General features: G+C 44.9%; 1 protein-coding gene across 2 annotated transcripts in view; it reads left to right on the forward strand.

Moving 5' to 3' along the window:
• Window positions 1-15,000, forward strand: part of lrp3 (low density lipoprotein receptor-related protein 3) — a 71,997-nt gene that overhangs the window by 34,016 nt on the left and 22,981 nt on the right. For both annotated transcript variants that reach the window (XM_045708709.1, XM_045708710.1), the window contains exons 4-8: window positions 474-679; window positions 5,956-6,149; window positions 6,306-6,506; window positions 8,310-8,531; window positions 10,677-10,883. In XM_045708709.1, the coding sequence (XP_045564665.1) occupies window positions 474-679; window positions 5,956-6,149; window positions 6,306-6,506; window positions 8,310-8,531; window positions 10,677-10,883 (1,030 nt within the window). The remainder of the gene's footprint in view (window positions 1-473; window positions 680-5,955; window positions 6,150-6,305; window positions 6,507-8,309; window positions 8,532-10,676; window positions 10,884-15,000) is intronic.

A 15,000-nucleotide genomic window follows, 5' to 3' on the forward strand; every position in this document is an offset into this window, starting at 1 on the left:
TCGCCGCTCCGATCAGATCATCTAGCGCTTCCTGTTCCTCCTGCGGCAGGTACACTTCCTGCTGACTCCTGAAACACGCCCCATCTTTCCCTCGCTGCTCCGATCAGATCATCTAGCGCTTCCTGATCCTCCTGCGGCAGGTACACTTCCTGCTGACTCCTGAAACACGCCCCGTCTTTCCCTCGCCGCTCCGTTCAGATCATCTAGCGCTTCCTGTTCCTCCTGCGGCAGGTACACTTCCTGCTGACTCCTGAAACACGCCCCATCTTTCCCTCGCTGCTCCGATCAGATCATCTAGCGCTTCCTGTTCCTCCTGCGGCAGGTACACTTCCTGCTGACTCTATGGGGGGTGTGGTTGAAGTATCAACGTAAACACTATCATGACCGTGTTTCCCCTAAACCCCTTTTTTGTCTAACCCATGTCCCTCGTCTGTCTCCCTGTATCCTCTCTCCCCCTCCCCCTCCCCTCCCAGCTTCCCTAACTTTGACCTGGAGGAGTCAGGTCAGTGTGAGGGGGACTGGCTGCTCCTCGGCCCCACCTGGAGAGAGGAGTACCGGGTGTGTGGTTCTCTCCTGCCACCTCCCTTCATCTCCTCCAGGGGACGGGTCTGGCTCTACTTCCACTCACAGGCCAACAGCTCAGGACTGGCTCAGGGGTTCAGACTGTCTTACATCAGAGGTGAGAGACACTTCCTGGATAAATACCAAGTTAGGGGGGGAGAGGGAGGGAAGGGAGAGGAGGAGGTGGAGAGGGAGAGGAGGAGGTGGAGGGAAGGGAAGGGAGAGGAGGAGGTGGAGAGGGAGGGAGGGAGAGGAGGAGAGGGAGGAAGAGCAGAGAGAAGGGGAGGAGGAGAGGGAGGGAGGGAGGGAGGGAGGGAGGGAGGGAGGGAGGGAGGGAGGGAGGGAGGGAGGGGGGAGGAGAGGGAAGGAGAGGAGGATAGGGAGATTAGGAGAAGGAGGGAGATGGAAGGAGAGGAGGGAGGGAGGGAGGGAGGGAGGGAGGGAGGGGAGGGAGGGAGGGAGGGAGGGAGGGAGGGAGGGAGGGGAGGAGAGGGAAGGAGGGAGAGAAGGAGGGATGAGGGAGAGGAGGAGGTGGAGAGGGAGAGGAGGAGAGGGAGGGAAGGGAGTGGAGGAGGTGGAGAGGGAGGGAGAGGAGGAGAGGGAGGAAGAGCAGAGAGAAGGGGAGGAGGAGAGGGAGGGAGGGGAGGGAAAGGAGCAGGAGGAGAGGGAAGGCGGGAGAGGGAGAGGAGGAGAAGGAGGGAGAGGAGGCGAGGGAAGGAAAGGAGGAGAGTAGAAGAGGGAGAGGAGGAGAAGGAGGGAGAGGAGGAGAGGGAAGGAGAGGAGGAGAGGGAGATTAGGAGAAGGAGGGAGAGGGAGGGAGAGGGAAGTAGAGGAGGAGAGAGGAGGGAGGGAGGGAGGGGGGAGGGAGGGAGGGAGAAGAGGGAGAGGAGGAGAGGGAAGGAGGGATGAGGGAGAGGAGGAGAAGGAGGGAGGGGAGGAGGGGGAGATTAGGAGAAGGAGGGAGAGGAGGAGAGGGAAGGAGGGAGAGAAGGAGAGATGAGGTAGAGGAGGAGAGGGAAGGAGAGGAGGAGAGGGAGGGAGGGAGGGAGGGAGATGAGGAGAGGGAGAGGAGAAGAGAGAAGGAGAGGAGGAGGGAGGTGAAGGAGGAACAGGAGGAGGCTGATGAAGGTAGGCCAGACAATGGAATGCACTGTGTTGGTTGTACAGAGAGCAGACTGGGTGTTCACCTTCTCTATCTAACCACCATCTGGTAACAGCTGTGAGAGAAAAACACAGACCGTTTGCTTTTTACAATCAATACTGTGTGGGATGAAAGGAGAGGAGAGGTGCACTAAGCAAGGCTTGTCCTGTTTTACCCCAGGACGACGTGTTATAAATCAATACGCAGGTATTGAGGATGTTAGTAAAACTGTCTGCCATTGAGCTGTATTGACAGAAGACATTGTTGAGAGTCGCCCTGTCCCCAAAAACACCACTGATTATTTTGGGTGGTTTGTTGTTGGGAGGTTTGTTGTTGGGAGGTTTGTTGTTGGGTGGTTTGTTGTTGGGAGGTTTGTTGTTGGGTGGTTTGTTGTTGGGTGGTTTGTTGTTGGGAGGTTTGTTGTTGAGTAGTTTGTTGTTGGGTGGTTTGTTGTTGGGTGGTTTGTTGTTAGGAGGTTTGTTGTTGGGAGGTTTGTTGTTGGGAGGTTTGTTGGGTGGTTTGTTGTTGAGTAGTTTGTTGTTGGGTGGTTTGTTGTTGAGTAGTTTGTTGTTGGGTGGTTTGTTGTTGGGTGGTTTGTTGTTGTTAGGAGGTTTGTTGTTAGGAGGTTTGTTGTTGGGTGGTTTGTTGTTGGGAGGTTTGTTGTTGAGTAGTTTGTTGTTGGGAGGTTTGTTGTTGGGTGGTCTGTTGTTGAGTAGTTTGTTGTTGGGTGGTTTGTTGTTGGGTGGTTTGTTGTTGGGAGGTTTGTTGTTGGGTGGTTTGTTGTTGAGTAGTTTGTTGTTGGGTGGTTTGTTGTTGGGAGGTTTGTTGTTGGGTGGTTTGTTGTTGGGAGGTTTGTTGTTGGGTGGTCTGTTGTTGGGAGGTTTGTTGTTGAGTAGTTTGTTGTTGGGTAGTCTGTTGTTAGGAGGTTTGTTGTTGGGTGGTTTGTTCTTGGGTGGTTTGTTGTTGGGTGGTTTGTTGTTGGGTAGTTTGTTGTTGGGAGGTTTGTTGTTGGGAGGTTTGTTGTTGGGTGGTTTGTTGTTGGGTGGTTTGTTGTTGGGTAGTTTGTTGTTGGGTGGTTTGTTGTTGAGTAGTTTGTTGTTGGATGGTTTGTTGTTGGGAGGTTTGTTGTTGGGTGGTTTGTTGTTGGGTGGTTTGTTGTTGGGTGGTTTGTTGTTGTTGGGAGGTTTGTTGTTGGGTGGTTTGTTGTTGTTGGGAGGTTTGTTGTTGGGTAGTCTGTTGTTAGGAGGTTTGTTGCTGTGTAGTTTGTTGTTGGGAGGTTTGTTGTTGGGTGGTTTGTTGTTGTTGGGAGGTTTGTTGTTGAGTAGTTTGTTGTTGGGTGGTTTGTTGTTGAGTAGTTTGTTGTTGGGAGGTTTGTTGTTAGGAGGTTTGTTGTTGGGAGGTTTGTTGTTAGGAGGTTTGTTGTTGGGTAGTTTGTTGTTGGGTGGTTTGTTGTTGGGTGGTTTGTTGTTGGGAGGTTTGTTGTTGGGAGGTTTGTTGTTGGGAGGTTTGTTGTTGGGTGGTTTGTTGTTAGGAGGTTTGTTGTTGGGTAGTTTGTTGTTGGGAGGTTTGTTGTTAGGAGGTTTGTTGTTGGGTGGTTTGTTGTTAGGAGGTTTGTTGTTGGGTGGTTTGTTGTTGCGAGGTTTGTTGTTAGGAGGTTTGTTGTTGGGTGGTTTGTTGTTGGGTGGTTTGTTGTTGGATGGTTTGTAGTTGAATAGTTTGTTGTTAGGAGGTTTGTTGTTGGGTGGTTTGTTGTTAGGAGGTTTGTTGTTGGGTGGTTTGTTGTTGGGAGGTTTGTTGTTGGGAGGTTTGTTGTTAGGAGGTTTGTTGTTGGGTGGTTTGTTGTTGGGTGGTTTGTTGTTAGGAGGTTTGTTGTTAGGAGGTTTGTTGTTGGGTGGTTTGTTGTTGGGTGGTTTGTTGTTAGGAGGTTTGTTGTTGGGTGGTTTGTTGTTGGGTGGTTTGTTGTTGGGAGGTTTGTTGTTGGGTGGTTTGTTGTTGGGTGGTTTGTTGTTAGGAGGTTTGTTGTTAGGTGGTTTGTTGTTAGGAGGTTTGTTGTTGGGTGGTTTGTTGTTGGGTGGTTTGTTGTTGGGAGATTTGTTGTTGGGTGGTTTGTTGTTGAGTAGTTTGTTGTTGGATGGTTTGTTGTTGGGAGGTTTGTTGTTGGGTGGTTTGTTGTTGGGTGGTTTGTTGTTGGGTGGTTTGTTGTTGTTGGGAGGTTTGTTGTTGGGTGGTTTGTTGTTGTTGGGAGGTTTGTTGTTGGGTAGTCTGTTGTTAGGAGGTTTGTTGCTGTGTAGTTTGTTGTTGGGAGGTTTGTTGTTGGGTGGTTTGTTGTTGTTGGGAGGTTTGTTGTTGAGTAGTTTGTTGTTGGGTGGTTTGTTGTTGAGTAGTTTGTTGTTGGGAGGTTTGTTGTTAGGAGGTTTGTTGTTGGGAGGTTTGTTGTTAGGAGGTTTGTTGTTGGGTAGTTTGTTGTTGGGTGGTTTGTTGTTGGGTGGTTTGTTGTTGGGAGGTTTGTTGTTGGGAGGTTTGTTGTTGGGAGGTTTGTTGTTGGGTGGTTTGTTGTTAGGAGGTTTGTTGTTGGGTAGTTTGTTGTTGGGAGGTTTGTTGTTAGGAGGTTTGTTGTTGGGTGGTTTGTTGTTAGGAGGTTTGTTGTTGGGTGGTTTGTTGTTGCGAGGTTTGTTGTTAGGAGGTTTGTTGTTGGGTGGTTTGTTGTTGGGTGGTTTGTTGTTGGATGGTTTGTAGTTGAATAGTTTGTTGTTAGGAGGTTTGTTGTTGGGTGGTTTGTTGTTAGGAGGTTTGTTGTTGGGTGGTTTGTTGTTGGGAGGTTTGTTGTTGGGAGGTTTGTTGTTAGGAGGTTTGTTGTTGGGTGGTTTGTTGTTGGGTGGTTTGTTGTTAGGAGGTTTGTTGTTAGGAGGTTTGTTGTTGGGTGGTTTGTTGTTGGGTGGTTTGTTGTTAGGAGGTTTGTTGTTGGGTGGTTTGTTGTTGGGTGGTTTGTTGTTGGGAGGTTTGTTGTTGGGTGGTTTGTTGTTGGGTGGTTTGTTGTTAGGAGGTTTGTTGTTAGGTGGTTTGTTGTTAGGAGGTTTGTTGTTGGGTGGTTTGTTGTTGGGTGGTTTGTTGTTGGGAGATTTGTTGTTGGGTGGTTTGTTGTTGGGTGGTTTGTTGTTAGGAGATTTGTTGTTGGGTGGTTTGTTGTTAGGAGGTTTGTTGTTGGGTGGTTTGTTGTTGGGAGGTTTGTTGCTGGGTAGTTTGTTGTTAGGAGGTTTGTTGTTGGATGGTTTGTTGTTGGATGGTTTGTTGTTAGGAGGTTTGTTGTTGGGTGGTTTGTTGTTAGGAGGTTTGTTGTTGGGAGGTTTGTTGTTGGGAGGTTTGTTGTTAGGAGGTTTGTTGTTGGGTGGTTTGTTGTTAGGAGGTTTGTTGTTGGGTGGTTTGTTGTTAGGAGGTTTGTTGTTGGGAGGTTTGTTGTTGGGTGGTTTGTTGTTGGGAGGTTTGTTGTTAGGAGGTTTGTTGTTGGATGGTTTGTTGTTAGGAGGTTTGTTGTTGGGTGGTTTGTTGTTGGGTGGTTTGTTGTTTCCTTTCTCCCTCTCCTACTGTCTGCATGTTGTGGTGTCGTCTCTTATTCCCTCCTTGTATTTGGCTGGCTAGTTATGGCAGTGTTGTTGATGTGTCTATAATAATGTGCCTGTAATAATCTGTATGTGATAATGTCTGTAATAATGTGCCTGTAATAATGTGTATGTGATAATGCGTCCACGATAAGCGTGTAACACTGTGTCTGTGATAATGTGTCTGTGATCATGTTTCTGTGATCATGTTTCTGTGACCATGTGGCCGTAATAATCTGTTCTGTGATAATGTGTCTGTGGTAATGTTTCTGTGATAATGTTTCTGTGATAATGTTTCTGTGATAATGTGTCTGTGGTAATGGGTTTGCAACGATGCGTCTGCAATAATGTGTCTGTGATAATGTGTAGGTAATAATGCTTTTATTGAAATATGTTTGTAATAATGTTTCTCCAGTAATGTGTCTGGATTAATGCGTCTGCAATAATGCTTCTGTCGTTATGCCTGTTCCTCCAGGTCGTCTGGGCCAGTCCAGCTGTCAGAACGATGACTTCCTGTCTGTAGTTTGTTGACGTGTCTGTGTCTGTCGTTATGCCGGTTCCTCCAGGTCGCCTGGGCCAGTCCAGCTGTCAGAACGATGACTTCCTGTCTGTAGTTTGTTGACGTGTCTGTGTCTGTCGTTATGCCGGTTCCTCCAGGTCGCCTGGGCCAGTCCAGCTGTCAGAGCGACGAGTTCCTGTGCGGCAACGGTAAATGTCTTCCTCGGACGTGGCGCTGTAACGGCCTGGATGAGTGCGGTGACGCCACTGACGAACGGGGCTGTGCCCCCCCTCCCACCCCTCCCCGTGCCTCCCTCTGCCCCGCCGGGACCGCCCCCTGTACCCAGGCCCAGGTAGGTAACCGAGAGGTTAGGGAAGCGGGCCAGCAACCAGAGGGGAGTAGAACCTCTGATAGGAACAATATTCTACCGACCCATCGCTTCCTACGTTCCCTGCCAGATACAATAATAACGAACAAATAAAGTTGTGTTCTGCTTCTTCTTCTCCAGTCCACTCGCTGCCTGCCCCACTCGCTGCGCTGCAACGGTGCCCAGGACTGCCCAGACGGCTCGGACGAAGCAGGGTGCCCCGACACGGCCTGCGGGAAACGCCTGGGGAATTTCTACGGAACGTTCGCTTCACCGGACTTCTTCCGTCCCAACCGCAGCGCCGTCGGGGAACTGAGATGCTCCTGGCTACTGGACACTCAGGTAGAGAGGAGTTCAACACCTTCAACGTTTTAATACAATCCATTAGCTGATGGGTACTAGGGTAGATTATTCAACCTTTAATCTAGACCGACTGCCTAACACCGTTTCCAAACCCCCTCGGACGACGGCAGGGCCAAATTGTCTATCCGCCCTACGGGACTCCCGATCACGGCCCGGGTTGTGATACAGCCTGGATTCGAACCAGGGTGTCTGTAGTGACGCCTCTAGCACTGAGATGCCTTAGAGCGCTGCGCCACAGATGAATCTGTTCATCGTAGTTTGTATTTTTCTAAATAAGTTAATAAATAATAGTTTTCCTGGCAAAATATATTAAATTAAATTAAATGCTGACTGATCTATAGCAGAGATGAAGAACATGCTGACTGATCTATAGCAGAGATGGACACATGCTGACTGATCTATAGCAGAGATGAACACATGCTGACTGATCTATAGCAGAGATGGACACATGCTGACTGATCTATAGCAGAGATGATCACATGCTGACTGATCTATAGCTGACTGATCTATAGCAGAGATGGACACATGCTGACTGATCTATAGCAGAGATGAACACATGCTGACTGATCTATAGCAGAGATGGACACATGCTGACTGATCTATAGCAGAGATGATCACATGCTGACTGATCTATAGCAGAGATGGACACATGCTGACTGATCTATAGCAGAGATGGACACATGCTGACTGATCTATAGCAGAGATGGACACATGCTGACTGATCTATAGCAGAGATGGACACATGCTGACTGATCTATAGCAGAGATGGACACATGCTGACTGATCTATAGCTGACTGATCTATAGCAGAGATGAACACATGCTGACTGATCTATAGCAGAGATGGACACATGCTGACTGATCTATAGCTGACTGATCTATAGCAGAGATGGACACATGCTGACTGATCTATAGCAGAGATGGACACATGCTGACTGATCTATAGCAGAGATGGACACATGCTGACTGATCTATAGCTGACTGATCTATAGCAGAGATGAACACATGCTGACTGATCTATAGCAGAGATGGACACATGCTGACTGATCTATAGCTGACTGATCTATAGCAGAGATGGACACATGCTGACTGATCTATAGCAGAGATGGACACATGCTGACTGATCTATAGCTGACTGATCTATAGCAGAGATGGACACATGCTGACTGATCTATAGCAGAGATGGACACATGCTGACTGATCTATAGCAGAGATGGACACATGCTGACTGATCTATAGCAGAGAGGAACAACATGCTGACTGATCTATAGCAGAGATGGACACATGCTGACTGATCTATAGCTGACTGATCTATAGCAGAGATGAAGAACATGCTGACTGATCTATAGCAGAGATGGACACATGCTGACTGATCTATAGCAGAGATGAACACATGCTGACTGATCTATAGCTGACTGATCTATAGCAGAGAGGAACACATGCTGACTGATCTATAGCAGAGATGGACACATGCTGACTGATCTATAGCAGAGATGAACACATGCTGACTGATCTATAGCTGACTGATCTATAGCAGAGAGGAACACATGCTGACTGATCTATAGCAGAGATGGACACATGCTGACTGATCTATAGCAGAGAGGAACAACATGCTGACTGATCTATAGCAGATGGGAAAAGCTAAATCAAAACAGAAGCTTGTTTAGTTAAATGGAAAATCACTGAAATTAGGTATTTTGGATTTTCAATTTTTTTTCTTCTTCTCAATACGGATGGACCTCGGTCAACTACTTGATGAATCTTAAGTCGTCCCTCCTCCTAGGACCCTAAGCCCATCGTGTTGCAGCTGGACCTGGGGTTAGGGCCAGGGGACTCCCTCCATGTCTATGACGGGCTGGTCCAGAGAGCGGAGCGCCTCCTGCGGGCCCTGTCTCATCACAACAACAGGAGACCGGCCCTGTTAGAATCCAGTAGAGGACAGATGAGTCTACAGTACCTGGCCCAACCACTCAGCCCTGGGCACGGATTCAACGCTACATACCAGGTAGGCTAACCCTGACCTTAACCCTGACCCTGACCCTGACCCTAACCCTGACCCTAACCCTAACCCTGACCCTGACCCTGACCTTGACCCTAACCCTAACCCTGACCCTAACCCTAACCCTGACCTTGACCCTGACCCTAACCCTGACCTTAACCCTGACCCTAACCCTAACGCTGACCCTGAACTTAACCCTGACCCTAACCCTGACCCTAACCCTAACGCTGACCCTGACCTTGACCCTGACCCTAACCCTGACCCTGACCCTAACCCTAACGCTGACCCTGACCTTGACCCTGACCCTAACCCTGACCCTGACCCTAACGCTGACCCTGACCTTGACCCTAACCCTAACCCTGACCCTGACCTTGACCCTGACCCTAACGCTGACCCTGACCTTTACCCTAACCCTAACCCTGACCTTAACCCTGACCCTGACCCTGACCTTGACCCTGACCTTAACCCTGACCCTAACCCTGACCTTGACCCTAACCCTGACCTTAACCCTGACCCTAACCCTAACCCTGACCTTTACCCTAACCCTAACCCTGACCTTAACCCTGACCTTAACCCTGACCCTAACCCTGACCCTAACCCTGACCCTGACCCTAACCCTGACCCTAACCCTGACCCTAACACCAGACAGCCTGGCCATGGATTCAACGCTACCAGGTAGATTAGATTTGGGTCAGTGGGATTGTGCTCTGTTTGGCCATGGATTCAACGCTAGCTATGGTTTGTTTTGTTTTCATGTGTTTTGTGTTTAGAATTATCATTGGTATGGCCCAGAGTTTATCCTGACCAGGCAGAAGACTAGTACCCAGAGTTTATCCTGACCAGGCAGAAGACTAGTACCCAGAGTTTATCCTGACCAGGCAGAAGACTAGTACCCAGAGTTTATCCTGACCAGGCAGAAGACTAGTACCCAGAGTTTATCCTGACCAGGCAGAAGACTAGTACCCAGAGTTTATCCTGACCAGACAGAAGACTAGTACCCAGAGTTTATCCTGACCAGGCAGAAGACTAGTACCCAGAGTTTATCCTGACCATGCAGAAGACTAGTACCCAGAGTTTATCCAGACCAGACAGAAGACTAGTACCCAGAGTTTATCCTGACTAGGCAGAAGACTAGTACCCAGAGTTTATCCTGACCAGGCAGAAGACTAGTACCCAGAGTTTATCCTGACCAGGCAGAAGACTAGTACCCAGAGTTTATCCTGACCAGGCAGAAGACTAGTACCCAGAGTTTATCCTGACCAGGCAGAAGACTAGTACCCAGAGTTTATCCTGACCAGACAGAAGACTAGTACCCAGAGTTTATCCTGACCAGGCAGAAGACTAGTACCCAGAGTTTATCCTGACCAGGCAGAAGACTAGTACCCAGAGTTTATCCAGACCAGACAGAAGACTAGTACCCAGAGTTTATCCAGACCAGACAGAAGACTAGTACCCAGAGTTTATCCAGACCAGACAGAAGACTAGTACCCAGAGTTTATCCTGACCAGGCAGAAGACTAGTTCCCAGAGTTTATCCTGACCAGACAGAAGACTAGTACCCAGAGTTTATCCTGACCAGGCAGAAGACTAGTACCCAGAGTTTATCCTGACCAGGCAGAAGACTAGTACCCAGAGTTTATCCTGACCAGGCAGAAGACTAGTACCCAGAGTTTATCCTGACCAGGCAGAAGACTAGTACCCAGAGTTTATCCTGACCAGACAGAAGACTAGTACCCAGAGTTTATCCTGACCAGGCAGAAGACTAGTACCCAGAGTTTATCCTGACCAGACAGAAGGCTAGTACCCAGAGTTTATCCTGACCAGGCGGAAGGCTAGTACCCAGAGTTTATCCTGACCAGACAGAAGACTAGTACCCAGAGTTTATCCAGACCAGACGGAAGACTAGTACCCAGAGTTTATCCTGACCAGACGGAAGACTAGTACCCAGAGTTTATCCTGACCAGACAGAAGACTAGTACCCAGAGTTTATCCAGACCAGACGGAAGACTAGTACCCAGAGTTTATCCTGACCAGACAGAAGACTAGTACCCAGAGTTTATCCTGACCAGGCAGAAGACTAGTACCCAGAGTTTATCCAGACCAGATGATCAAGCGACGACTTCATGAGGACAATTCCTATCCTATCCTCTAGGTGAAAGGTTACTGTTTCCCTCGCGAACACCCGTGTGGAGGGGACCAGGGTTGTTACTCTGAGCGCCAGCGATGTGACGGGTACTGGCACTGCCCTACGGGGCGCGACGAGGAGGAGTGCCCAGTTTGCCAGGAGGGGGAGTACCCCTGTGAGGGGGGCAGTGGAGCCTGCTACCCTGCCTCTGAAAGATGTAACAACCAGAAGAAGGTATCAATCAATCAATCAATCAATCAATACTTTATTGTCCTATTGTGCAATTCTGATCAAAATTGTTGTGCTAAATTCCTGGATCTAGGAGAGAGACCCTTGAATTTAAAAATATTCTAGTTACGGTCTATTTTCTGGGGTATGTTTCTAATGATCCTTGTGTCGAAACAGGCAAGCTTTTAAAATACATCTAAATCAAATGATTATTTAATAACAACATTTATTTTTATTATTATTTAACCTCTTACATCTAGACGTTCCGCTAGCGGAACACCTGCTCCAATATCCAATGATAGGCGTGGCGCGAATTACAAATTCCTCAAAAATACAAAAACTTCAATTTTTCAAACATATGACTATTTCACAGCATTTTAAAGACAAGACTCTCCTTTATCTAACCACACTGTCCGATTTCAAAAAGGCTTTACAGCGAAAGCAAAACATTAGATTATGTCAGCAGAGTACCAAGCCAGAAATAATCAGACACCCATTTTTCAAGCTAGCATATAATGTCACAAAAACCCAGAAGACAGCTAAATGCAGCACTAACCTTTGATGATCTTCATCAGATGACACACCTAGGACATTATGTTATACAATACATACATGTTTTGTTCAATCAAGTTCATATTTATATCAAAAACCAGCTTTTTACATTAGCATGTGACGTTCAGAACTAGCATACCCCCCGCAAACTTCCGGAGGAATTTGCTAACAATTTACTAAATTACTCACGATAAACGTTCACAAAAAGCATAACAATTATTTTACGAATTATAGATACAGAACTCCTCTATGCACTCGATATGTCTGATTTTAAAATAGCTTTTTGGTGAAAGCACATTTTGCAATATTCTAAGTACATAGCCCAGGCATCACGGGCTCGCTATTTAGACATCCGGCAAGTTTAGCACTCACCATAATCATATTTACTATTATAAAAGTTTGATTACCTTTTGTTGTCTTCGTCAGAATGCACACCCAGGACTGCTACTTCAATAACAAATGTTGGTTTGGTCCCAAATAATCCATAGACACTATCCGAATGGTAAAGAAGGGTCGTGCGCATGGCGCAATTCGTGACAAAAAAAATCTAAATATTCCATTACCGTACTTCGAAGCATGTCAACCGCTGTTTAAAATCCATTTTTATGCCATTTTTCTCGTAAAAAAGCGATAATATTCCGACCGGGAATGTCCATTTAGCTAAACAGAGGAATGAAAACAAACCTTTCGGTCGACGCGGGCACGAGCCTGAGTCTCACAGTACTGTAACCAGCCACTACCCAAACACGCTACTTTGTTTCAGCCAGAGCCTGCAAAGCAACGATTCTGCTTTTTGCCGCCTTCTGAGACCCTATGGCAGCCGTAGGAAGTGTCACGGGACAGCTAAGATCCTCACTCTTCAATAAACAGAGACAAGAAGAACGACACCTTGTCAGACAGGCCACTTCCTGAATGAAACCTTCTCAGATTTTGGCCTGCCATATGAGTTCTGTTATACTCACAGACACCATTCAAACAGTTTTAGAAACTTTAGGGTGTTTTCTATCCAAAGCCAATAATTATATGCATATTCTAGTTACTGGGCAGGAGTAGTAAACAGATTCAATCGGGTACGTTTTTTATCCAGCCGTGAAAATACTGCCCCCTAGCCATAACAGGTTAATAACAGTGAAATGCCTACTGGCGGCCCTTTTGTCACGGGCGTCGTAACGATTGGACCGAAGCGCAGCGCGGTAAAGTGGCTCATCTTCTTAATTTATTAGAAATAACACTTAAACAAAAGAAACAAACGGTGAAAACAGTCCCATAAGGTGCACAGACAGACTATACAGGAAATAACCACCCACAAAAAACGCAAGTGAAAACAAACCGCAACTAAATATGGCCTCCAATTAGAGACAACGACAAGCAGCGTCCTCTAAATTGGAGGTCCTACCAAAAACACAACATAGAAATAGAAAACTAGATTTAAACATAGAAATAGAAAACATAGAACCTAAACCAAAAAAAAACACACAAAACAAAACACCTCCTGCAAACGCCATGACCAAACTACAATGACAAATTACCCCTTTTACTGGTCAGGACGTGACAACTTTACTCAATAAAGATCAAGATTAAAATAAATGTAAATTTAATAGTGTCATAAGGTATTAATAAAAGAGCGCGGTGAATTAAAAATAATCTATTTAGTTGCTTAATTCTTCCAAATTACGTTATTGTGTTATTCTTTGATGTAGGCCTTCTGCCAAATTCTTAGATTTTGTTTGTTTGTTGGGGCTACAGTGGTTTTCAGAAAGTATTCACACTCATAGACTTTTTCCACATTTTGTTGTGTTACCGCCTGAATTTAAAATTGATTACATTTAGATTTTGTCTTACTAGTCTACCCACAATACCCCATAATGTCAAAGTGGAATTATGTTTTCTCTAAATGTTTACAAAATTAATTTAAAAAAATTAAAAGTTGAAATGTCTTGAGTCAATAAGCCACTGAGGGATTTCACCATGAGACCAATGGTGACTTTAAAACAGTTACAGAGTTTAATGGCTGTGATAGGAGAAAACTGAGGATGGATCAACAATATTGTAGTTACTCCACAATACTAACCTAAATGACGTAGTGAAAAGAAGGAAGCCTCTACAGAATAAAAAATATTCCAAAACATGCATCCTGTTCAATATAATATAATATACACACTGAGGAAGATAACATGCTGATCAATATAATATAATATACACACTGAGGAAGACAACATGCTGATCAATATAATATAATATAATATACACACTGAGGAAGATAACATGCTGATCAATATAATATAATATACACACTGAGGAAGACAACATGCTGATCAATATAATATAATATACACACTGAGGAAGATAACATGCTGATCAATATAATATAATATACACACTGAGGAAGACAACATGCTGATCAATATAATATAATATAATATACACACTGAGGAAGATAACATGCTGATCAATATAATATAATATGCACACTGAGGAAGATAACATGCTGATCAATATAATATAATATACACACTGAGGAAGATAACATGCTGATCAATATAATATAATATACACACTGAGGAAGACAACATGCTGATCAATATAATATAATATACACACTGAGGAAGACAACATGCTGATCAATATAATATAATATACACACTGAGGAAGATAACATGCTGATCAATATAATATAATATACACACTGAGGAAGATAACATGCTGATCAATATAATATAATATACACACTGAGGAAGACAACATGCTGATCAATATAATATAATATACACACTGAGGAAGATAACATGCTGATCAATATAATATAATATACACACTGAGGAAGACAACATGCTGATCAATATAATATAATATAATATACACACTGAGGAAGATAACATGCTGATCAATATAATATAATATACACACTGAGGAAGACAACATGCTGATCAATATAATATAATATACACACTGAGGAAGATAACATGCTGATCAATATAATATACACACTGAGGAAGACAACATGCTGATCAATATAATATAATATACACACTGAGGAAGACAACATGCTGATCAATATAATATAATATACACACTGAGGAAGATAACATGCTGATCAATATAATATAATATACACACTGAGGAAGACAACATGCTGATCAATATAATATAATATACACACTGAGGAAGACAACATGCTGATCAATATAATATACACACTGAGGAAGATAACATGCTGATCAATATAATATAATATACACACTGAGGAAGATAACATGCTGATCAATATAATATAATATACACACTGAGGAAGACAACATGCTGATCAATATAATATAATATACACACTGAGGAAGATAACATGCTGATCAATATAATATAATATACACACTGAGGAAGACAACATGCTGATCAATATAATATAATATACACACTGAGGAAGATAACATGCTGATCAATATAATATAATATACACACTGAGGAAGACAACATGCTGATCAATATAATATAATATACACACTGAGGAAGATAACATGCTGATCAATATAATATAATATACACACTGAGGAAGACAACATGCTGATCAATATAA

This window comes from Salmo salar, chromosome ssa26, assembly GCF_905237065.1.
Source record: "Salmo salar chromosome ssa26, Ssal_v3.1, whole genome shotgun sequence".
Classification (NCBI taxonomy): domain Eukaryota; kingdom Metazoa; phylum Chordata; class Actinopteri; order Salmoniformes; family Salmonidae; genus Salmo; species Salmo salar.